The sequence below is a fragment of the Rana temporaria genome, chromosome 4, assembly GCF_905171775.1.
Source record: "Rana temporaria chromosome 4, aRanTem1.1, whole genome shotgun sequence".
Taxonomy (NCBI): Eukaryota; Metazoa; Chordata; class Amphibia; order Anura; family Ranidae; genus Rana; species Rana temporaria.
Window position 1 is genome coordinate 391,126,070 of NC_053492.1, and position 25,209 is coordinate 391,151,278.

At 42.7% G+C, this 25,209-nt stretch overlaps 1 protein-coding gene across 1 annotated transcript in view; it reads right to left on the reverse strand.

Annotated features, from left to right (window-relative positions):
* Window positions 1-1,659: 1,659 nt before the first annotated feature.
* Window positions 1,660-25,209, reverse strand: part of REL (REL proto-oncogene, NF-kB subunit) — a 74,771-nt gene continuing 51,221 nt past the window's right edge. Inside the window, exons 6-11 of the mRNA XM_040351139.1 lie at window positions 12,798-12,938; window positions 10,576-10,680; window positions 8,520-8,732; window positions 5,732-5,785; window positions 3,071-3,160; window positions 1,660-2,956 (exon numbers count right to left, since the gene is read on the reverse strand). Of these exons, the coding sequence (XP_040207073.1) occupies window positions 2,253-2,956; window positions 3,071-3,160; window positions 5,732-5,785; window positions 8,520-8,732; window positions 10,576-10,680; window positions 12,798-12,938 (1,307 nt within the window). The 3' untranslated portion in view covers window positions 1,660-2,252. The remainder of the gene's footprint in view (window positions 2,957-3,070; window positions 3,161-5,731; window positions 5,786-8,519; window positions 8,733-10,575; window positions 10,681-12,797; window positions 12,939-25,209) is intronic.

Below are 25,209 nucleotides of genomic sequence, written 5' to 3' on the forward strand. Positions count from 1 at the left end.
CTGACTACTCTATAAAGTTTGTCATTTACAGCACATTGTAAAGGGGGTGTACAAGGCTTTGGCCCTTTCAGATGGGGCAGACTCTTTCATCTCTCTGGTGATCCCTGCTGAGCAAGCAGATGAAAGGTCTGTGTCTGCTCCGCTATGCAGAGCAGACACTGATACAGCCCGCTGTTCTTTATGGAGCGGTTGGATGAAAATGGACTGCTTGTCTGTTTCCATCTGACTGTCATCCGATCCGCCTGACAGATGGGGATCCCCATCTGTCTGTTTTGAGCAGCCTGGATCAAATGTCGGTTGATATTCACCACTCCACAGAGAACAAAGGGTGGTCTGATCTGGCACGCCTGAAAAACGGACGAACGGACCTGAGACAAAAAGAGAAAAAACAACACAGAAAAGATGGCAGTCAGTCCTTATGAAAGCGTCCAAACAATCTTCATTGTCTATCGCCTGACGGGGACAAAATCTGTAAATTTATTCATAGTCATACCTTTGCATGCACAGTGGAGGACAACTGGGAAATTTGAAAAATAGCCAATAAAAGATCCTTTCTTTGCTGGTGTTCTGATGTTACCTGCTGTTGCACCAACACTGTGTACAGTTATCATGCACACATATAAGAATTGTAGATTTTGATTGAGTTTCATTCCAAGTGCATAAGTATACTCCTAACCTCAGGAATCTAAGTCCATCTTCAACAAAAGTTGTTTACAAGTGATAATTCATACAGCTCATTTAGCCAAGACCTAGTTACAATGACACAGTCATTACATTTATTCATTAATATTTGCACACTGGCAAATAATATAAAAGGCTCTGAAAAAAAATGTGTATAAACGTGGCACGAGCAATAAGTATAGTAATTTCTAAAATAAAATATAAGCACGAAAAACAATAGAAAAAGCTATTAATTGCTGAATATTGCAGCAACGATCTGGGTTACTCTATCATTCCCTATATTTACAATGGATTTTACAATAAAAAAAATACAGTTTGGTGTCCTCCTTCAGAGTAAGTGTGATATCATACTGTTACAGTGCAGTAGAGACAAGAAAAGTCTTATTATAGAGCTGTAAAGAGCTTGTAGTTCTTTAACTACTGGATATAGCAGTGGTCTCCAAACTGTGGCCTTTGGGCCGAATGCGACCCTTTGCTTGCATTTATCGGGCACTATCAATCCCACTGATACGAGACACTATTTTGCCATCTGACACAGGCAATGGAGCACTATTTCTTCCACTAACAACACTAATGGGGCACTATTCCTCCCCTTAATACCAGATGTTTATTCCCACAGATGCCAGGAAATTTCCACTTCCGCTGGCCAAAATCTGGGCTTTCGAGAGTCTGAAGGACAGTAAACCGGCCCTTTGTTTCGAATGTTTGGAGACCCCTGGGATATAGGATGCTCAAGGCTCCAGTACATGCCACCATTGACAATGAGGCCCCGTACACACGACCGAGTTTCTCGGCAGAATTCAGCCAGAAACTCAGTCGGAGCTGTATTCTGCCGAGAAACCCGGCCGTATCTACACTTTCGGCCGAGGAAGCCGACGAGGATCTCGGCGAGGAAATAGAGAACATGTTCTCTATTTCCTCGTTGTTGAATGGGAAATTTCGGCTCGCCGACATCCTCGGCGGCTTCACAAGGAACTCGACGAGCAAAACGATGTGTTTTGCCCGTCGAGTTCCTCGGGCGTGTGTACGGGGCCTCAGGCTTGCTGATCCGCATTTACTCACATGACATTATTGCTTACTGGAGAAACAGGATTTTCTTCACAATGTGACCACAGCACACATCATTTGTACTGCCCTGCATAGTCTTTCCTGCAGTGAAATCCATGTTTTAATTCAGAAAAGGAACCTAGTGTAGGAAACGTTTATATTTTTACATGGCTAATCTTGTGCATATTATAATTTTGTCCGTATTTACATCCTTTGAATACAGAGACCAGAACTGCTACACAGTAAAGATACGGGATATGGAGGAAGACATATGACATAGACAGATTATCTCTGCCAAATAATCAGTAAAAAAAAAAAAAAAAATTGGCACCCCTTAAATTGTAAAAAAATCAAAACAATCCCGATCTAAGAAAAATTGTGGATGGACAAACTAGGAAGCCCGTATGGGAGAAATAGCCAATCTAGCAAATTCTTCTCTGAATCCACAGTTTCCTGAACAATGGCAGTTCAACTTTGCATCGAACAAGTGCATTATTGATGGATGACTGTTCATTTTAATGGTACTATGGATTCGACATGCTTTGTTGTAGATTCTCAAAAAAGCTTTCAAGTTCAGAATCAACGCTTACACACATGGTTTCCATAAGATCAGAACCTTGCTGATTCACCATACTGTCATGTGACGTGCTCTGACTTGTTGAATCAAAATAATTTGTTTGAGGTAAACTGGTCACAGTCATCCCTGGCAATGACGATTCATTGGTTCTACTTGGTGCCAAGTGACCGCCGTCTCTTCTAATTATATCTTTGTAGGAAAAAGCATACGAGGTACTTCCAAAAGATGCAGAAGGATAACTGGGTGGTTGGGAGACATCCTGAATACACATGGAATCTGTATATAGCTTCTCCGGAGTATTAAACCTTTGTTGATTTAGGGAACTGTTTGTTTGCAGCAGGGTATTATACTCCACATGGCTGGTGGCAACTTGCTGAAGTTTTCCTACATGGCCTCCCTTCTGTGCTTGGAGAAATGTGGTTGTTGGCATGGTGTTGTAGGAGAAATCCTGAAAATTGTTTGAGATTGATGGTTGGCCTTCCGTCACTGACCAAAAGTTAGGATAATTAGCGGACGTGCCTATTTGTATAGACTGGGTTCTGGTTTCTGTTGATGGAGGCATGGCGAAAGGAAAAAGAGAGCCACTTTTCTGTGTCATGGACTCTACTGAAGGTTGTACACAACTTTGAACATTAGAAAGAAAGAAAGGTTCTGTAAGACAAAAAAGGGAGAGTCTCTTCTAATATTTATAGATCACTCAGTGAAGCTATAATGACTGATAGCAGGGTAAAATCAAAATCACAAAGTTATGGGAATCATTTTTACCTGTTTTAATAGTTCGCTGTCTGTCACTGGATCTTGACATGGTTGCCAACAAGCTTTCTGCTTTGTCCATTTGTTGAGGTTTTTGAGAATCTACCAAAGAAACACACCACCAGTTAGTAATGTTACTATTTCCATTCCTTACTAGGAAACATTATCGAGGATGATGTTGACAAGACACATTGGGGGTTTTAAAAAAGAGTGTCATAAAGTCTGTCACACTCTTCTAAACAGAGAAATCTGAGCATATCCTGGTGCTAATCAACAAAGTAGGAGCTAGCCCCTTTGTTAAAGTAGGAGCTAGCCCCTTTGTTAAAGTAGGAGCTAGCCCCTTCGTTAATCAGGAGCAATCTGTTCCATTATCTATGCTGTGTCTGGTGCATAACCTGGTGAGGAACCTTGCTTTTGCTGGGGCAAACAGCTGGACATATAAGAAGTGAAAGTCACCACTATATTTTTCCCATTACGACACTTCAGGGTTGTTCGGCTGCCTATGTCTGCCCACTGTCCGCTAGTATGGCTCTGAAGCACACAGCACAGGTTGAGCGAGAGCTGCAGGGATACATTAGTACACTGTATAATACCATACTGTACACCAGTGGTCTCCAAATTGTGGCCCTGGGACCAGATGCGGCTCTTTGCTACCTGTTACCTACCTATTTCATCCACTGATACCAACAACTGGGCATAACCCCCCCCCCCAACTGACCCCAATGAAAGGGGCACAATTCCTCGCAATGACACCAATAATGGGGCAAAATTCCTCCCAAGGACACCAACGATAGGGCACAATTCCTCCCACTGACACCAAGAATAGGGCATTGTTTATTTTCACTGAATGCGGGACCTTTTCTACTCCCAGTGGCCATAGTTCGGCCCCCTAAAAGTCTCAGGCTGGGTTTACATTATTGCAAATCGGATGTGGATTTCTCCGCATCCAATTCGCATGTCAGGAGATTTTGATTGGCTCTCCATGGAGCCAGTTTACACATCTCCAAAGTGAATTGCACAGGAGTCCTGTGTGTCTTCTGGTCCATTTCAGGTCCGAATTCAACCCAAAATTCGGACCGAAATCTGACCTGAAACGTTGAACAGGGATGCGCGCCGGACCCCTGTTGTGAGCCATTCCATACAGCAGTGTGAACCCAGTCTTAAAATGTTACTAAACCCACAACAGTAAAATCTGTCTGTATATGCAGAATAGCATGCTTGTTATACTCACTGTGGAACTTAAAGTGGTTGTTAACCCACTTCTACTAAATCCTGTAATCCTCTCTGTACCATAATAAGTGTCCCTGTGTCTGTGTAATGTAAACAATCTGCCGATCTGTACCTATATAAGCCTGGCTCCTGGCGCTCAGCTGACTGTCAGCTATCTTCTCTCTCCGGCTCACAGATCCAGTGAGTGGGGCCGAGCACTCCCGCTGATGTCAGCCGGGGAGGAGGGGGAGAGAGGAGAGAGAGCCGACAGCCAGCTGAGTGCCGGGAGCCGCGCTTATATAGGTACTGATCGGCAGATTTGTTTACATTACACAGACACAGGGACACTTATTATAAGATTACAAGATTTGGTAAAAGTTATGGGGGGGGGGCACTGGTACGAGCAGACAGGCAGGGAGGGAAGGGGGAGGAGGAAAGAGGAGACACAGACACAGGAAAGCAGGGTTGCGGATGACTGAGGCACGTACTCTGATCACTTTGTCAGGGTTTAACAGCCCTGATTATCGTGGTCAGTTTACAGGGGGTAGGGTATAGCCAGGCAGGATCAGCAAGGCATTTCAGGTGTTATGGGGGCCAAATGACACAGCACAAGTGCTGTGCTGTATAACATGCTTAAAGGAAATTTTTTTTACTTTTTTTTTGTGCATTATTGCTTTAAGAGGTTCATTCTCTGTATTCTGTAAATAGGCTCTTTTATCCTGTATTGACAGATCCTCACCCCCCCCCTCCTGCAGGTTCTCTCCGGGCAAGGCCAGATAAGACAGAGTCACAGTGGTCCCCCTGCACATGCTCAGTTTGGTCTCTATTGCTGGAGAGAAAATTTCCTGTCTTGAGCTGAGTTAGTCAGTTTACATGGTATTGACATCGCACATTTGGGCATGTATACAGATCCTAAATGACAGCCCAGCCCCTCCCTCCTACTCCATGCGCAGTATCTAAAAAAAGAACACAGTGGGTGGGATGTTACATCTTAATTCCTGGAAGATCCGCCTCCCATAACAGCACATGGACACAGGCTATTGAGGAAATCTTCTCCTACCTGAACTCTCAGCACTGGACAGACTCTGCAGTTTATCACTTGACCGTGTTATACAGATCAGCCAAAAGGTATATAGTGGCAGTATTTTAATGTAAAAAGATGATTTATAAGCTGTGGGCACTGGGGGGGGGGGGGGGGCAGAATAACTATTTTCATATTACTGGGTTTAGTAAAACTTTGAGGACAGTAAACCGGCCCTTTGTTTTGAAAGTGTGGAGACCCCTTGGCTTTTAATTGCTGGTCTTTTTTCAAATTGTGAAAAAAGCCAATCAAAACAAAATACATAATAAAGCACTTGATAATAATATCCTCATTTTGTTTAGATGATATCTAATAGCTCAAACCATTCACTATTAAAAGTATACAGTTTATGAAAAGAAAAACAAAATTATATTGTTACTCACCCCAGAATATACGTAACATCTCTTCACTTTTTTTAAACTTCTTTGCATATTGGTCTACATAGGTTGTAAAAAAAAAAAAGTTACAATTATTTCATATATTCAACATGCTATAATACAAACTATACTGATTTACCAAATATGTCATTCTTTTTTTTTATTTCAGCTAATAAAAGATTACTATGTCCTTTTACAATTCTGACATGGTGACATTAAAGAGAACCAGAACTCTGAAATCTATGCCCATAAATAACAAGCAGGGGTAAAGGACTAGTCACCAGTATTGGCTGCGGCCTTCCTGCAGCTACCAAGTCATCTTGGTAGAGGCAGGGCTTTGCATCCTTGTATCAGCGTCAACCTCTTAACCACTTAAGCCCCGAACCATTATGTAGCTAAAAGACCTGGCCCCTTTTTGCGATTCGGCACTGCCTCGCTTTAAAGCGGTGGTTCACCCTGCAGAACAACATTTTAGCATACAATTCGGCATTGTAGCGCGAGCTACAGTATGCCGGTCTTAATTTTTTTATCGCCGTACTCACAGTGTAATCGTACATAGAAGATTCCGACTGCCCGCGGGGAATGGGCGTTCCTTTCAAGAGGGAGGGTGATTGACGGCCGGCTCTGGCGCGTCACGCTCCCCGAAGACAGCCGGAGTAGGTCTCGGCTCTTCACGGCGCCTGCGCACAGACTATGCGCAGGCGCCGTGAAGAGCCAAGCCTATTTCGGCTATTTCCGGAGAAGCGTGACGCGCCAGAGCCGGCCGTCAATCACCTTCCGTCTGGATTGGATCTACTATGTACGATTACACTGTGAGTACGGCGATAAAAAAATTAAGACCGGCATACTGTAGCTTGCGCTACAATGCCGAATTTTAGGCTAGAAGAAAAAAAAAAAAATTATTTTATTTTATAGGGTGGACCCCCGCTTTAACTGACAATTGCGCGGTCGTGCGACGTGGCTCCCAAACAAAAAAAATTGGCGTCCTTTTTTCCCCACAAATAGAGCTTTCTTTTGGTGGTATTTGATCACTGCTGCGGTTTTTATTTTTTGCGCTATAAACAAAAATAGAGCTACAATTTTGAAAAATTGCAATATTTTTTACTTTTTGCTATAATAAATATCCCCAAAAAAGATATAAAAAAAAAATGTTTTCCCTCAGTTTAGGCCGATACGTATTCTTCTACATATTTTTGTAAAACATTTTTTTTTACAATAAGTGTTTATAGATTGGTTTGCGCCAAATCTATAGCGTCTACCAAATAGGGGATAGTTTTATTGCATTTTTATTAATATTTTTTTTTTTTCTAGTAATGTCGGTGATCAGTGATTTTTATCGTGACTGCGACATTATGGCGGACATATCGGACACTTTTGACACCATACATCTTGTGAGACACAGGCAGATAAAGCTTGTAGAATGTAGATGTTCCATATGACATAGCAAATGTTCACTTTTTGAGTTAAGGTCCACTTTAATGTTTAGTATATCCAGTTATTTTTTTTATCAAACAATAGGTGCTGGAACTAAACCACGACCCCCCAAAGCCCCTCCACCCACACACACCCTCCAAATCACATCAAATAGTGGTTGTGGTCAGTCAAATTTCACAAACAGTAGGAGGGTCTTAAAGGGGCATTAAAAACCCGGATTGCATTACATACAGATGGCAGAGTTCGGGGGGGAGGGGTTACACACAGAGTGCAGAGCTGCCACTTGTAAACACAGAAACCGCACTTCTATGTTTACAAGTAATTGTGGTGATCAGCCCCCCCCCCCCCCCAAGGGTCTGAGCCATATCCAAAAAAGCCCTGAGTATATCCATACAAAGCTTGCAATTTGACCTACATGTTCTTTCTTAGGAATGTTTTTTCATGGTTACCAGTCTATGCCATGTTCCATTTGCACCAGACATGGATCTTTGTCATCTTGTGTCATTTTAGTGTTATTTCTGACATGGCTTCAGTCCTTTGTGAACAATATTTAAGAGGGAAGCCAGTAAATGGCCTTCATAGTCCTTCATTAAAGAGGTAGTAAACTTCCTCTGCAGACATGTACCCATAGGTAAGCCTGTAATAAGTCTTACCTATAGGTAGTGTAAATATCTCCTAAAGATATTTACATTACATTACATTACATTACATGCAGCTAGTGACATCACTGGCGCATGCGCTCTGATGGAACGGCTGCAGGTGCCATTCCATCCAAGCCCTGTGCTGTGAACGCCAGCTCACGCGTGGGAATGACATCATGGCGGCTCTTGCCAATCACATCGCCAGAGCCCGCGAACCAAGAAGAAACTCTGGGGAAAATTTCAGCCATCTCAGCTGTGTGCGGTTGCGTCTAAGGTAAGTCTTTTAAAATGAGCTAGTATGCGGTGCCTTTGTCTTGCAGGTTTTTTTTTTCTTTTTTTAAGACTTTGCAACCTCTTTAATGGGCTCCTGTTTGGTACCACTGGTTACAAATGAATAAAATCCCATTATCAAGGTGGTTAAATATTAGAAAAGGGACTGGTAAAAGCATTCCGGGACCAGATCTTATGGGAATCCATGCACAAGCACTATCTTTCTGACTCCCTACACACCAAAGCTCAGCATTTTGTAGAGAAACTCATAAGCAAGTGGCATAGAAACTCATAGCGATATAACTATGGTGATGCACATGATTTTTTTCAGCCATTTGAGTAACTCCAAGATCTTTCCAGAAATTGGCAAGAAGGGATGATGGCTTTAGCATAGAATGTAATAAAGTATATTAATTCTGCTTTATATTTATCAGGAGACAAGTTCTCACCTTTTTCACAAGGTATGTATCTGAAATCCATGGGTTCACTGACTTCTTGGTCAGATGGTCTTTTCAACTGCATTTTTACTGTTGTAACCTCAGTGATAGGAAAGGGGAATGGAGGAGTCCTGAAAACAATGGCTACTTGACGGTGCACATCAGCTTGTCCAAAGATTCCTTTGTTTTCCCAGTTGTCAGTAAAAAAACGGACCTCTATGTCATCTACATAAAACAAAAATTAAATATTTTGAGATATATAGTTAGTGAAGTGAAAAGGTTGTAGGACATTTTTTTGTATAGCCCTATTATCATGTTTTAGTCCACAATATAGCTGTATATTCCATGGTTTCATCTGGACTCTATGGAAGAACCATGCTATCTGTAATACATTAGCTATGTTCAGTAACGGAAAAATTCAATAAAAAGATCACCAGTTCACAGAAAGCCAAGGGCCAGTGCCCCTCTTCAAGGGGAGGGGTGCTACTTTCTGATATATAGCTGTTACCCGATAATAATGGCAAAATAATGTAATGGAGAAGTTATAAGGAAAGCTTGCTAATCAGAATAAGATCTGGAAATTTGGAATAATAGGTAGGTCAGACCTAAACACTTCATTTAGTTAAAGTGGATGTAAACCCGCACATATACCCAGTGAATTGAACAGCCTCAGATGATACACAGGGATGAAACAAATCTCCCTACATAAGTTTTACATGTATATCTGCTGTCTTCATCTGTATATATCCTTTAGAAAGTGCACATCCTTTTACAGATTTTTCTCTTCCTGGTTAGCACTTAAACCGAGGTTCCACTGTATGTATTGTAGTAGAGCGTCCCAGAGAGAGCCTGGGAAAGTCCTGTTCGGGGTTTATACCTCTCCCAGGCTCCTCTCTTACACATTCAGGGAGCTTTGATCCAGTTCAGGTGTTCCTCTCTCCCAGGTCCATTTAAGCTCACCTGAGCAGACAGCCTTTGCTCTGCCTAGGAAACACAGATGGTCCTGATCTGTGAGAGAGCAAGGATGTTGGTGGAAAACTGTTAAGCAGTTTGTGTTTAAGCTGACAAGCTGTAGGCTTGTTCAGCCTGGTAGTGAGGGCCTGTATATATATTGTATAGCTAGAGCCAAGACACGGCTAGGTTTTTGTTTAATTATTCTTTGTTCTGTTTGTTTTTCTGCACACTGTACAGCACCTGTAAATAGACTTTGTATATAACACCAATAAACACCCCACTGTTTTTCACTTATCCCATGGACTTGGTATCTGTGCCTGCTCATCCCAGGGAGCTTTTGTACCTGCTACCTATCCCTCAGGTTACATATGGTGGAGAATGTGGGCAGCAGTAGTAAGTTACTATTTAAAAGGCTGTTTGCTCAGGTGAGCTTAAATGGACCTGGCAAAGAGAAACACCTGAACTGGATCAGAGCTCCCTGAATGTGTAAGAGAGGAGCCTGGGAGAGGTATAAACCCCAAACAGGACTTTCCCAGGCTCTCTCTGGGACGCTCTGCTACAGTATATATATATATATATATATATATATATATATATATATATATATATATATATATATATATATATATATATATATATATATATATATATATAAATATATATATATATATTATACACACTGCTACAGCTACTTTGTTTTTTTTTAACCCTTAAGCATTTTGCATCCACACTGTGCCACTGCTAGGGTCATAGACAAAAGCTCTACTACCCCTATATTAGGAAATTTAATTTTTATCATGAAAAGGTTTTAAATGTCAATCAAATAATAAGAAAAAAAGCCAAAATAGGGGGTTTGGGTCTATTTCAGACATGGGTCTATTTTAGACATTTCTTATAAACACCTAACACAATGGGGTTGATTTACTAAAGGCAAAAAGACTGTGCACTTTGCAGTTGCTCCAAAGCTTAGTAAATGAGTGCATGTGATTGGGTATTCTTTGCAAAGTGAAACTGTATCTCACGTATTAATCTCTGGAGCAAGTGCACAGTCTATTTGCCTTTAGTACATCAACCCAAAATAATTCATTGACTGGAGTAGAAGTAAAATTTGTACCTTTCTGAACTTTGTCACATAGCAGGAATATCTCATCACCTCCGGCTGCAGTCCCACAATTTTTATTCACACGGCAGATCCGTAGCTCGGCAGTATTGGGAGCTCCTAAAATGGTAAAATAGTCAAACTATGAAGAAACACTAAGATTCTTCCTATCTTTGATACCACACAAAATGGAAAGGAAATTATATATATATATATATATATATATATATATATATATATATATATATATATATATATACATGTGTGTGTGTGTATATATATATAAAAATAAACACACACACACACACATACTATACACAAATACACAAAGTCATTGAAGCAGAACTTAACTTTCTCAATCAACATTGACTATTTTTAAACCTTATGTTGCTAGCAATAAAATAGATAGGAAAGTATACCATTTTATTTTTTTCTTACATTTCTTCAGTAACTTTCTGTTTTCCAGGCCTATGCAAATGATGTCATACATCCCACGAGTCTTCAGAAAAGGAGCAGGGGGTTTTCTCAGCAAACTGTTCTGCCAATATGCCTGAGCTAAGGGCAAATAGACTCCAGGGAGTAATTGTTACATGAATCATCTGCTCTTATTTAGGATGGCCACGACCATAAATGCTGGCGGGGGGGTGTTTTTCAAATCAATTATTCAGCAAAATAAAGCACGGAGACATGGATGGATGGGTGAGTTTGCTTTGAATATTAAAAATGAATAGAATAGCGATTTTGGTGCTCAGATGCAATGTAGTTCTGCATTATTTATTTTTAAGAGACCTAATTCTCCAGCCACTGCACTACCGGTTTGGCATTACCAGGGCTGTGCTGGGGCCCCCCCCCCCTCACGGAGTTGTCCACCTGTGTCCTAGCAACAAGGGACAGTGTGAGGCACTGGGGATGAACAGCATCTTTGATGGCTAGAACACTCATGGTCAGGCCACACAGTGCCGCTGGTTGCTAGAAGGCAGATGGCTTGGACCCGCAGTGTCAATGTTAGTTATGATGCACACAGCTGTTTGCACCATAACAGTCAATGGTGCTGTGCAGTCAAGAGGCTGAACATACACAGGACTGAACATGTACTGAGGAAGGATTGTCTGGTATGGACCCTACAATCTTAGTGTTGCCCCCATCAGACTGCTACCAGCTGCGCCCGTTGTAAAGTCTCAGTTAGAGCTGTAAAATTAGAATGGAACATGAGTTTTGTTGATTACCCAGCTCTATCTGTTATTCATCTGGGGGGGTGTTGGACCTAAGCACAGTGGCTGACATAGAAAGCAAAGGTCCTCAGCCAATGGCTGAGAGCACTGACCGCAGTGTTCTGGTGGGTGGGCCGCCCCCCTGTAAGAACACAATTGCTCAGCGGGAGAGATCGTTGGTGCAGTGGCTCCAAACTGAGCTGTACGTTTTTTTTTTTGTTCAACCCGCTGGGTTCCAGGTAAAATAATGAAATTAAACATTCAAACTAAAAGTAAAATCAATTAATAGCAGGCTTAAAGGAAAGGCCATAAAGGCAAAATTTAGGGGATGTAGATACTTTGTCTTTCCTTTAGGACCTCATTAACCTATACGTTATTAATTTTATTACTAAAATCAGGCAATTAACATCCAATTACTGTATTTATTGGCGTATAGCACTCACTTTTTTACCCTGAAAATAGAGGGTAAACTGTGCCAGCGTGTTATACGCAGGGGGGTGTAGAATGTTTTTTTCCTGGAACTTCTCTATTAAAGTTAGGGTGCGTGTTATACGCCTGTGCGTGTTATACGCCGATAAATACGGTATATAATACTTTAATTTGTATTCTTGTACAGCAGGAATGTGCAATTAGCGTACCTCCAGCTGTTGCAGAACTACAAGTCCCATGAGGCATAGCAAGACTCTGACAGGCACAAGCATGACACCCAGAGGCAGAGGCATGATGGGACTTGTAGTTTTGCAACAGCTGTAGGTCCGCCAATTGCATATGCCTGTTGTACAGTATAGGTCAGTGGTGGCGAACCTTGGCACCACAGATGTTTTGGAACTACATTTGCCATGATGCTCAGCTACACTCAAGCGTGCATGAGCATCATGGGAAATTTAGTTCTAAAACATCTGGAGTGCCAAGGTTTGCCATCACTGGTATAGGTGAATTAAAAAGTGTAGAGGGCGGCACAATTAGCGTAGTTAAGCCAGACATAACTGGAACCCACACCTGGTTATAAGGACGTAGGAAACTTACGGTTATCATAAATTGGGTTGGAGACAATAGGTGTCAGAGCTCTGGTATATTTCCCTTGTTCATCAGCAAGAAAGACTTGGAAGCACAGTCGTACAACATTGAGGTCATAGTCTTCAATTGTAAGCAGCTGTTCTTCTCGTACTGCAGGGAAACAGAGGTTGAGAGCATGTATCATATATGTACTACAAAAATATAATGTCATTATTTCCCAATTCATCTGAACGGCAAAAGGTGCCCCTGCACCCGCTTTGCAAGGACTCACACACTGTGGTTCCAGGCCAGTTCCTAAGGGCTGGTTCTGTTCTGCAGTGGGCCCTAAGATATGAACCTAGGGGGCATCATGTGCTAGACCTCCTCTATCCATGAAACTTCTCTCATTGGCCACCACCATTCCCTCACTAGAGTTGACTGCTCCACCTTCCTGATACTTTACGCTCTTCACCTGCCAGAGGGTTAATGTGAGAGGAAGAAATAAACGTGAGGTAAAACTGTGAGGTAATTTGTGAGGAGACCTGTGCTCTGTGCTGCGGGCCGTAGGAACCAGCACTAGAGGCCAAAGACTCTTCAAAGATGGCCGCTGACGCTTCAGATCAGGACACGGACACAGTAAAATGGGGCCACCACCATTCCCTCACTAGAGCTGACTGCTCCACCTTCCTGATACTTTACGCTCTTCACCAGCCAGAGGGTTGATGTGAAGATTTACACTTCAATCCCCAAAAAGTATTCACTGTATAAATCACTCTTTTTTCAGGAATCAGACCAGACGTTGTTATGTAACCAGACCTTCTTTTACTAACTTGTAAATACAGTTCTTTAGTTGTTTCCATACCATAACATATCATGGTGCAACATTCCCAAACACAACATTTTTCACAACATCCTCCTTTTCCTAAATGCTGTGGTGTGCACACCTTTTCGATGTGCTTGTTCTCAACAAATGTATAATAGAGATTTAATCCTTTGCCCCGTATAAGGGTCCCGCTATGAAGTTGACCCACTTTTGACAAAAAGGCTATATCTCTACGTGTATGGTCCACTTTCCACTCCCAGCAGACCACGAGGCCTTGCCTCCTCCTATATACATTCCTTCTCAACAGGAAGTGACACAAGCAGGGGGAAAGGCTATTAACCATTAAGTCACCAAGCATTAACTCTTTGGTACAAAATACAAAGAACGTTTAGGCACTTGCCTACAGGGACACCCATGGCTCGAGTTTTGGACAATTCAGCATGAATCTGCCCTAATTCAAGTCATTCATGGCAGCCTTAAATCTCCTTTCTATCTAGTCGTAACTCTATACCCAATAACTCTATTCAGTTACCATTCCTTAGTACCCCAGCAGTGCAAGCCAACAACACTGGTTTTCTATTAGCTTACAGTTTAACTGTGTCTGGATCATAGGCGTGCGCACAGGGTGTGCCAGGTGTGCCCAGGCACACCCTAATCACCCTGTGCAGCACAGATTCCCCCTACTGCCTTGGTTCCCCCACTCCTTCCCCTTGCAGCGCTGCTGGCTTCCCTTCTGTTCTCTCCTTCTGGCTGTTGCTGCAGGGATGTTTTAGGATGAGTGGGGGAAGGGGCCGGTAAATATGTAACTTACCGGCCCCTTCCCTTTCATCGTGAGTGATCTGTAATATGTGTTTGAGCTTAGGGGTGCACATCCTAATGCAATTGGCTGCGCACACTTATGGTCTGGATCCAGGGCTTTAGGCCATTGTTGTGGGGCCCAAAGCAGCTGCCACATACTTGCCAACTATACCAGTTTAAATTCCCTTGTCCCTTGAAGTTTTAGTCCTTTGCTATGTCCTCATATCTCAGTGTGAAGTGCTGCTACTAATGCTGCCCAGCTTTGCCCTATTGTTGTGAACAGATGACTCACCTGCAGACCCTGTGTTTACATGTTTACATGTAAATAACCATCATGTACATATAAATAACAGGAGCATTAATATGTAAATAGTGGTGGCATTCATATGTAAATAAAGGCAGCATTCATATGTATATCATGTCCCTCTGCAGTGAAGAGATGATGTGATGTAAACTCTAGCAACCAATCAGTGAGCAGTATTACTGTACAGTAATCTTTAGCAACCAATCAACAAGAAGAAATCATGTGCTGTAACCTCTAGCAACTAATCAGTGAGCCTTAATGTGTTCTGTAACCTCTAGCAACCAGTCAGTAAAGTGGTAATGATATGCCGTAACCTCTGGCAACCAATCGCAATCACTGCCTGATCTGATAGAGTAAACTGATTTTAAGTCTAGCTGATATTTATTGTATATCTCAGAGCAGGTGGAGAGCAAAATTGCATGGGAGGGCCCCCAAGGTCCAATCAACATTAGAGACGGCCCTGTCTGGATCACTGTGTGATATTCCAAATCTAGGTTAGGTCTGTGATAACATTGGCAAGCCTCTCTAATGCAGTTTTTCACGTGTTTAGCTTTCTGAATATAACATCATTTATACAATTACCCTCCTCGTAATAAACCATCTTCCTAATAAAATGAATACTTGCCATGGGGTCCACTACTTATAATGTAATAGCTCCACCTTCATGGTCTCAGATACCTTCAGGTCTGATAACTTAACATTTTACATACGCACCCATACACACACAGATGTAGGCAGGCATGAATATAAATACTCTTTATATAAATACTGTTAGGTAGATTCACAAAGAGTTAGGCCGGCTTATCAGTAGATAAGCCGACCTAACTCTGAATCTACGCCGGCGTTTGTTTAAGCGTATGCTCAAATAGAGATACGCTTAAACAAAGCTAAGATAGGCCGGCTTGCGCCGTTCTATCTTAGCTTGCAATTTTTTGGATGGCCGCTAGGTGGCGCTTCCATTGCGGCCGGCGTAATTATGTAAATGAGCTTTTACGCCGATTCCCGAACGTACGCGAGCCCGCCGCAGTCGATTAACGTTGTTTCCGTAAGGCCTAAGGCGGCCTAAAGTTATTCCACCTATGAGGTGGAATAACAATGTTAAAGTATGGCCGCCGTTCCCGCCACGAGGTTCGATTTTTTTACGTCGTTTGCGTAAGTCTTTCCGCGAATCGGGAGTTACGTCGTTTACGTCCGCGTCGAAATCAATAGGCCCGTACAGCCTACTTAGCCACAATGCGCACTGGAAAATGTAGTCGCCCGGCGCATGCGCAGTGTCAAAAAACGTGAGGTCAAGCCTCATTTCCATACAACATGCCCCCCTCCAAGTCATTTGAATTAGGCGCCCTTACACCCGCTCGTTTGAGGCTACGCCGCCGTAGATTAGCAGGTAAGTGGTTTGAAAATCACTACTAGCCTAGTTAATTTACGGCGGTGTAGCCTAAACAGGCTAGGCTAGGCCGTCCTAAATATAAGCCTTTCTACGTGAATCTACCTATGTATTATCAATGGCCTTTCCCATAAGCCAACTGGGCATATTGGTCCTTTATATACCCACAAGTATACAACAAAACAGGTGGAAAATGTACAGAAGGGAAAACAATACTGAGTCATTCATGACAATAACAGGATTTACTGAAGTCTCTGTGAATAGCACTAGGTGGCAGTTCTCATAGGTAGAACTGAGAAAAGCACCTTTTCCATTGAGGTTTTATAATCATCTACGATTGTACTCCCACATGGTATCAGGCTTGGAGTTATTTGTGCTGTACCGATATTGGCTACAACTAAGGGTTGATAAAAAATGGGTACTAAAGATTAAATAAATGTAATGCTCATAATCAGGAGCTGCAATATCAGTTTCAGGTTGATTCCTGTGCTGCAGTTTTCCAGTTCTCTGTGAGCTAATATATTCCATTCCATTCTCCCACATTCCACTTCCTAATTTTAGGCTGGAACAGTGATATAACTGGATAATGCAAATTGATGCATACATAAATAACAAGTCAAATCTGAGTAAGCCAAGCCGATTGTTGTTTAACCCTTTCACCTCCATACCATAGCCAATTTTTTGATTTTGCTCACACATACTAAAATGAATGTACACATTAGTATGCTTAGCATGGAGTACATGAACAAATGGTGGTACACACACTATATTACCAAAAGTATTGGGACACCTGCCTTTACACGCACATGAATTTTAATGGCATCCCAGTCTTATGGCTCTCAACTGCCATGAGAGCTTTTGGCCAGGAAAACCAGCAGTGTGTATGCTCCATCGCAGTTTTTCTGTCGGGAAAACTGCTGAAAAAAAAAAAGAGAACCAGCTTTTTTTGGCAGTTTTCTATGTGAAAAACTGCGATGGAGCATACACATGGCTGGGATTCCCGGCCAAAAGCTCTCATGGCAGTTTTCCTGTCAGAAAAAACTCTTGTGTGTAGGGGGAAAAACTTACGGAGAAGGTTCTCGGTTTTCCCCTTGGGATTCTCGGCGGACTTACCGACGGGAATCCCGTATGTGTGTACTAGGCATGAGTCCGTATGGTTCAATTACTGAGTTGGCCCACCCTTTGCACCTATAACAGCTTCAACTCTTCTGGGAAGGCTGTCCACAAGGTTTATGGGAATGTTTGACCATTCTTCGAGAAGTGTATATGGATGAAAAGGCCTGGCTCGAAGTCTCTGCTCGAGTTTATCCCAAAGATGTTCTATAAGGTTGAGGTCAGGACTCTGTTTAGGCCCACCCCAAACTCACTCATCCATGTCTTTATTGATCTTAATTTGTGCACTGGTGCGCAGTAATGTTGCAACAGGAAGGAGCCATCCCCAAACGACACAATCTGCCCTTTCTAAAGTGCATATGCGCCGTAGACATCGGCGCACGGCTTTATTGAAAATATCTCCTAAACCATGGAGGTTTAGGAGATATTTCCATCACCTATAGGTAAGCCTTAATATAGGCTTACCTGTAGGTAAACGTGGTTGTACAGGGTGTACAACCACTTTAAGTACATTGTGACACCTTAATATACAAACTCATGCTATCTTAGGCCGCATACACACGGTCGGTCCATCCGATGAGAACGGTCCGAAGGACCGTTCTCATCGGTTAACCGATGAAGCTGACTGATGGTCTGATGTACCTACACACCATCAGTTAAAAAAACGATCAAGTCCAACGCGGTGACGTAAAACACAATGACGTGCAGAGAAAAAAGAAGTTCAATGCTTCCAAGCATGCGTCGACTTGATTTTGAGCATGCACTGGTTTTTAACCGATGCTTTTGCATACTAACCATCGGTTTTGACCTATCGGTTAGGCGTCCATCGGTTCAATTTTAAAGCAAGTTCTAACATTTTTGACCGAAGGATAACTGACTGATGGGGCCCACACACGATCGGTTTGGACCGATGAAAAGGTCCTTCAGTCCGTTTTCATCGGTTTGGACCGACCGTGTATACGTGGCCTTAGAGTCCAACTCCTTGTTTTGTGATATTGTGAGTCAGGAATTCTCAACTCCACCTATCAGTTTCTTATCAGTCTAAATGTGTAAAACTCTTAATGTTGTCTAATTTTGCATACCCTTGGTTGTTCAGAAATTAGTCATGCCTCTTCCCCTTCCCCAATTCAGTCTATATAAAGCATTGCAGAAAGATGTACATCTCAGAAAAGGATATGTCATTGCTCATCTGTTAAGAATTAACTGGTAAGAATCTACAGCCCCGTCCTGTGAAAGACCTGCTCATTATAGCAATGGAAAAACTACGAATACATTGATTTACTGCAAATTGTATTAGTTGTACTGTAGCACAGTGGCATTGTTTGCTAATTCGTATTGGGAGTTCACTGAATACTTGAAAGTGTGTCTGTGTGTCTTTGGGGAGATTTTCCTTCACTTCCTTTGCTACAGACACAATGGTAATTGAGAGGAAATCTCTTCAAAGTGAATAGCAATCCCACTTAGACAGTTGTCACCAGAAAAACTGTCCCCATTGAAAAGATGTGTTCCTGTTTTGGTGACTAATTTTGGGTTTCCCACCTCTTCCACAGAATGGCTACCAGTAGGGATGAGCTTGGCTTCAATCTAAACCTAGAAAAAAAAGGGTCAGTGCTGAACCAATGAACTTTATACAGGAGATTCCCCACCCTGAATTTGCAAAGAATGAAATCCTTGACTTAAAGCGGAACTTTACCTAAAGGGGAAGTTTCACTCGTTTGCATCTCCCCATCCACTGCCACATTTGGTACTTTTTTGGGGGATCGGGCACCTAGAAGGCTGGGGAAAGACTCACAAAGCGCATTGCGGCTCGCGCATGCACATGCGCAGTAGTAATTCGGCTGTGAAGCCAGAGGGCTTCACTGCCAGTTTCCCTTACTTAACAACTTGCCTACAGTGCACTATTACCCCCTTCCTGCTCAGGCCAATATTCAGCTTTCAGCGCTGTCACATTTTGAATGACAATTGTGCGGTCATGCAACACTGTATCCAAACAAAATTTTTATAATTTTGTTCACACCAATAGAGCATTCTTTTGGAGGTATTTGATCATCACTGGGTTTTTTATTTTTTGCTAAACAAACAAAAAAAGCCTGAACATTTTGAAAAAACATTTTTTTCCATAGTTTGTTCTAAAATTTTGCAAATAGACAATTTCTTTCCTTTACTGATGTGCACTGATAGGCACTGATAGGCTGCACTGATAGGCTGAACTGATGGGCACTGATGGACACTAATAGGTGGCACTGGCAAAGCCAATAACTGGCTTGTGTTGACATCCGTGATCAGCTTTCATTGACCATGTGGTAGAGGGGCGCTGTGAATGGCCCTTCGGACTGGGCTATCACAGAGCGTGCTGTCCGCGCACTGCAGGGGGCACGCGGGAAGCGCGCTCATGGAAGGATTTCAATTGACGCTCTCCTGGCAAATTAAGCTAGCACTGTAGCCATTATTCGGCTACAGAGCCGGTGGTAACAGGTTAAGATGCCTGTGCCTGGAACCAAAGCCAATTGAAGGATCAGCGGGTGAGGACAACACTGGATCTTTGGACAGGTCAGTGTCCTTATTTTAGAAAATCAGCAGCTCCAGTATTTGTAGCTGCTGACTTTTCATTTTTTTGGGGGAGACTGGAGCTCCTCTTTAACCACTTGACAACCAGGCCTATTTTGGCACTTCTCTCCTTCATGTAAAAATGTTTTTGCTAGAAAATTAATCAGAACCCCCAAACATTATATATTTTTTTTAGCAGACACCCTAGGGAATAAAATGGCAGTCATTGCAACTTTTTTTCTCGCGCAATATTTGCACAATCATTTTTCAAATGCCTTTTTTTTAGGGAAAAAAACGGTTTCATGAATTAAAAAATTACAAAACAGTAAAGTTAGCCCAATTTGTTTGTATAATGTGAAAGATGATGTTATGCCGAGTAAATAGATACCTAACATGTCACGCTTTAAAATTGCGTGGTCACCAGTCATTTCTATGCCTCCCAGGCAGCACCGGCCGATTCGCTCTCCGGGCCCCCGATGGCACGGGAGAGCCCGGGGAAGCACCGGATGGCAGCAGGAGGGGGGGGGGGGACGTCCCCTCCCGCCACCTATAAGAACGATCAAGCGGATCCGGGACAGGTTGGAGGTTAATGATCTTGTCTGGGAGAGGTGGCATGTGGAGGAGGACCCGCCGTGAGCCGACGACAGGTCACCGAGGTACATTACTACCCCCGCCCTTCTTGTCTGCCCCCCCCCTCTTTCCTTTTTCTTCTTTTTCTTTTTCCTCTCGCCTCTCTCTCTTTCCCATTTCCTTCTCCTCACCCCATCCCCTCTTTCTTCTTTCCCTCTTCCTTGATTTCTAGTTGTTTTACAAGTTACTGATCGTATAAACAAGTATGAAGCCACTGTGTAAGTACATTAAGCTGGAATTTTGTACCTCCTCTTTTCTCTTACACTTGAAATGCTGCTATATTTTGTATTGACCTTTTACGAAAATAAAAAACTGTTATTTGAAAAAGAACAATCAAGCGGTGGAACTGCCACTTTGATCATTCTTATCGCGCACAGAATTGGCGGCTGAAGACGGTGATATCTGAATGATGGCTGTAGCTGCAGGCATCATTCAGATATCACTGCACAAAGTCGAGGACGTTAAATAACGGCCTTCGGCCGTCAAGTGGTTAATATGTCCATGTGGCCATATTAAAGATAATGACATTGACCTGATATGACCATGTACCCATATTAGGTCAATGATGTTACGAGCATCCCTGCCCCTTTGCATACGTCAGCTGCAGGGTAGGGAATCTTCCCGCCCACAGCACATTGACCGAGCAATTCAGACCAACTTAGGTTTGGACTGGACCCCAAGCTCATTACTCGCCACCAGGATAATTAGAGAGGATAAATCTACCTAGCAGGGACATAGAGAGCAATACAAAAAAGTGAGCAGTTTTCTGACCATTCCCTAGGCTATACATAAACTATAATATGTTGCCTACAGTTGCTTTTAAAAAAGCTTCCCAGGTGTCAGACATTGGGGGTTATTTACGAAAGGCAAATCCACCTTGCACTACAAGTGCAAACTAAAAGTGCAAATCGCACTTGAAATTGCACTTGGAAGTGCAGTCGCTGTAAATCTGAGGGGTAGAGCTGAAATGAGGGGAAGCTCTGCTGATTTCTATCATCCAATCATGTGCAAGCTAAAATGCTGTTTTTTCTTTTCCTTGCATGTCCCCCTCAGATCTACATCGACTGCACTTCCAAGGGCACTTTGCACTTGTAGTTTGCACTTGTAGTGCAAAGTGGATCTGCCTTTCGTAAATAACCCCCACAGTGTATAAATCTTATTATTGACAGTGTACTTTGTGAGAAACTTGATAATACATAGCTTTGCTTTTATATTTCCGACCAATTTGCTTAAAAAGAGCATGATTCTATTTATATACATACAACTCCTATACTTTAACACAAAAGCCACTTGAACCTTTGTAGCCTAATAACTTAAAGTCGTAGGTGTATTTGAACAGAATAGTTTCAGTTACTTGTTTACCTCGGAGTAATTCAGTACCGCTGCAGAAAGAGTAGATACTGTGGTTTGCAACAAAGGTAATCTTACCACAGTGTTATGTGTAGGTATACATCGGAGGTTGATGCGGCCCACTAAATGTTCCTCCTTCAGAACTGCTGGCTCCATCAGCTAATGTAGTATTTCAAATTCGAGTCTATATATAAGCCAATAAGGTTAAAGAGCTTATGTTATAATAATTTCCTGTGCACCCACAAATGCATTGAGAATCATTGCCCACACTTGTGTGTGGCATGGTGGTAAGTGTGTTGGAGTTGGAGAAAAGGAAACATGGCTATATTAAAGCAATACATTTCCACTTCTGCATCTTGAAATAATGCATTAATATTCATTTTACTGCACTGTTTTAATTATAATATTACATAATATTAGAACAGTGTGCAAACTGCAGTAACCTTGAGCAGCTAATCAGAATATACTGTATGTTGCACACAGTGGTGAAACAACTAGGGTTTTCAAAGGTCACACTGGTGACCAGCTTCTCGTGTTCCGCCACTGTCGGGCCCCCCAAGATGGCAGGAAAGTGGCCAACTGAACAACATGTGAAAGGGTCCTGCTGCAGGAACGTAATAAAGAGCCCCGCGTTAGGAGTAAAGGACCCCAAGACCAAAGGAAGGAGCCCTAGAACCAGAAGAAAGAGCTCCAGGGCCAACTGAAAGTGGTTCTAGTTATGCCTTTGAATTCACAAAAAGATACACCACGTGCCACTCCACACTGGATGCACATACACAGTCAAGTCTTTGCAAGTAGAATCCCCAGATTCAAGATCTTTTGCAGAAATCAGCAAGGACTGGTTCATATAGTGCAGCCCTTCTAAACCAGGGGTCTGTTGAAACCTTTCGGTTATGTGAAAGGTCACTTAGGCCTCGTACACACCATAGGTTAACCAGAGGACAACGGTCTGAAGGACTGTTTTCATCAGTCAAAACCAATCGTGTGTGGGCCCCATAGGTTATTTAACCATAGGTTAAAAAAAAGACAACTTGCTTTAAAATTAACCTATGGATTCCTAACCGATAGGTCAAAACCGATCGTTAGTAGGCACGACCATCGGTTAAAAATCCACGCATGCTCAGAATCAAGTCGACGCATGCTTGGAAGCATTTAACTTCGTTTTTTTTAGCACGTTGTGTTTTACGTCACCGCGTTCTGACACGATCAGTTATTTAACCTATGGTGTGTAGGCGTGACGGACCATCAGTCAGCTTCATTGGTTAACCTATGACAACGGTCCTTCAGACCGCTGTCCTCTGGTTAACCTATCGTGTGTACGAGGCTTAAGAGTTGTGCAAGAGATTATGATATTTAGGGGACCAGTTCAGGTTGATCTCCCTCCTGGCAGTGCCTGTATAGTTTGGACACCAATGTCACTTGGCAGAACTAACGGTGCAGCACTAGTAGAGATTCTCCTCTTGTCTCTCGTCAGTAAATAATGACATCAATTATCTTTTTAGCAGTCTGTCCCACTGATCACCAATGGAAAGGATATTTTCCCATGGACTACCAATGAAACAGGGCATTCCTTTTACTAACTACCAGGGTAAGGGGCATTCTTTCTCCAACTGACCACTAACGTAAGGGGGCACTTTTCTACTGACTAACAAATGGAGGGGCACCTTCTTCTACTGAACACCAGTGTAATAGATATTTTCCTCCAACAGACCACCAGTGTAATAGCACTGGTCTCCATTGTTTGTGGAGCCCTTCTTCCACTCTCCCTCAAAGTAAGGGGACACCACACTGCTACCATTGTGCAAAACAAAAATTAGATAGACCACAGGGCAGCAGCCTTAGGCCCCGTTCACACCTAGGCGTATATACGCCTGTAGTGTGAACGCCGCTGCCGCCCCGACATGCCAGAGGGATGCTTTAGCATTGCCCTCTATGGAGATGGTTCACATCTCCACGCCGAACGCCGGACGCCTGCCGCCTGAAAAAAGGTCCCGGACCTTTTTTTCAGGCGTCTTTCGGCGTTCGGCTAGGAGATGTGAACCATCTCCATAGAGGGGGTCACAGGCTGCATTCACAATCGTGGTGTTTTGTCGCCGCGAATCGCGGTACAAAACGCCGCTATTTGCCGCCGCAATTCGCGGGACAAAACGCCGCGATTCAGTACGCTATAGTGTGAATGCAGCCTTATAGGAAGAAAAACAATGCAAATAAAACAAAACATATAAGGAGGGTAAACCCAACACTCCCAAGTAGACAGAAACAGAGGTAGAAAACTATGGTAGACAGATCTCTTTGTTGAAGTATCCAAGACATATAAGAAATCAGGGGCTGACTCCACCTATGTGCAAATTTATCATTCTAGTCCCTTGACTTCTGAATGGGGGAGGAAAGTACATTTATATCCTGTAAAAAAAGTGTTTTGTACAAAACCCACTGTCAACCACTGAAAGGAAAATCAAATTAATGAGATCATGAACATCTGAAAATAGATACCTTTGTAACATTTGTAGTGAAACAGGAAGTTTCAAGTTTAACAAGAAAGGTGCGGAAGTATTTCTAGCCTGCAATCAATTGAAATTACTTTGCGCTTCTACAGAAATTCCTGCACATTTTTCACAGCAGGAACTCAGTTCCCTTTGCAGGACTAGAGCAGCCGAGGCGCCCGAGCCAATCCTTCACTAAGAGGCGATGCCCAGCTCGAGTCACTGTCAGTGGCAGGCGAACCTTAGTAATCCTTTATGTTACTGGCCATTTCCTGTAAATGGATTCATCAGGTAGTGTGCGGGTATTTCCTCAATGCCGCAATGTCTCCTGGGAGCTTTTGTCATTGTTCCCAGGAGACATTGCGGAGGTCTGCCGCGAGTTATCGCGGGATTAAGAAAAAACATGCGGTTTAGTAATTATGCATATGAGCGTATCATTTATTTATTTTTTTGGTGGGGGAGTGGATCTTGGGTGGGAGTTCCCACACTTTTTTCCCCAGGACTTGACCAGCTTAACACCTTGAGTGGAAGCAGGAGGATTCTCAAAGCGATGACCAAGACATTTTAATAGGGCTGTGCCACCAAGCTGAAAAGAAGATGGGCTTTAAAAATCTCATGGTCAGCTTGTATGGAAAACTCCCAGCCATGTTAATAACCTGGTCACACTTCTCATGTTATCCTGCATATAACAGTTGTAGCACCCTCCTAGTTAGGTTGCTAAGATGTTAGGCAAATCTATTTTTTGGCTCCTCTGTAATCAGCGGAGCAGCTGTAGATTGCTTTTGGCTGTTCTGGATAGCACAGGCTGCGGGTTTGATTGCTGTCTCCTGCTTTCTAGAGGCTTTTGGACCATAGGAGGTTTTGGGCAAAGCAAATGGGCAGAAAAAGAAAGAAAGAAAAGAGGGTGCACCAGCCTTGTGCATTATCCTTTGATGAGTTTATTATAAGAATAAATTAAAAACTACTCACAAGCATGTGAAAAAAAAACGCAATGTGAAAGCCTAATG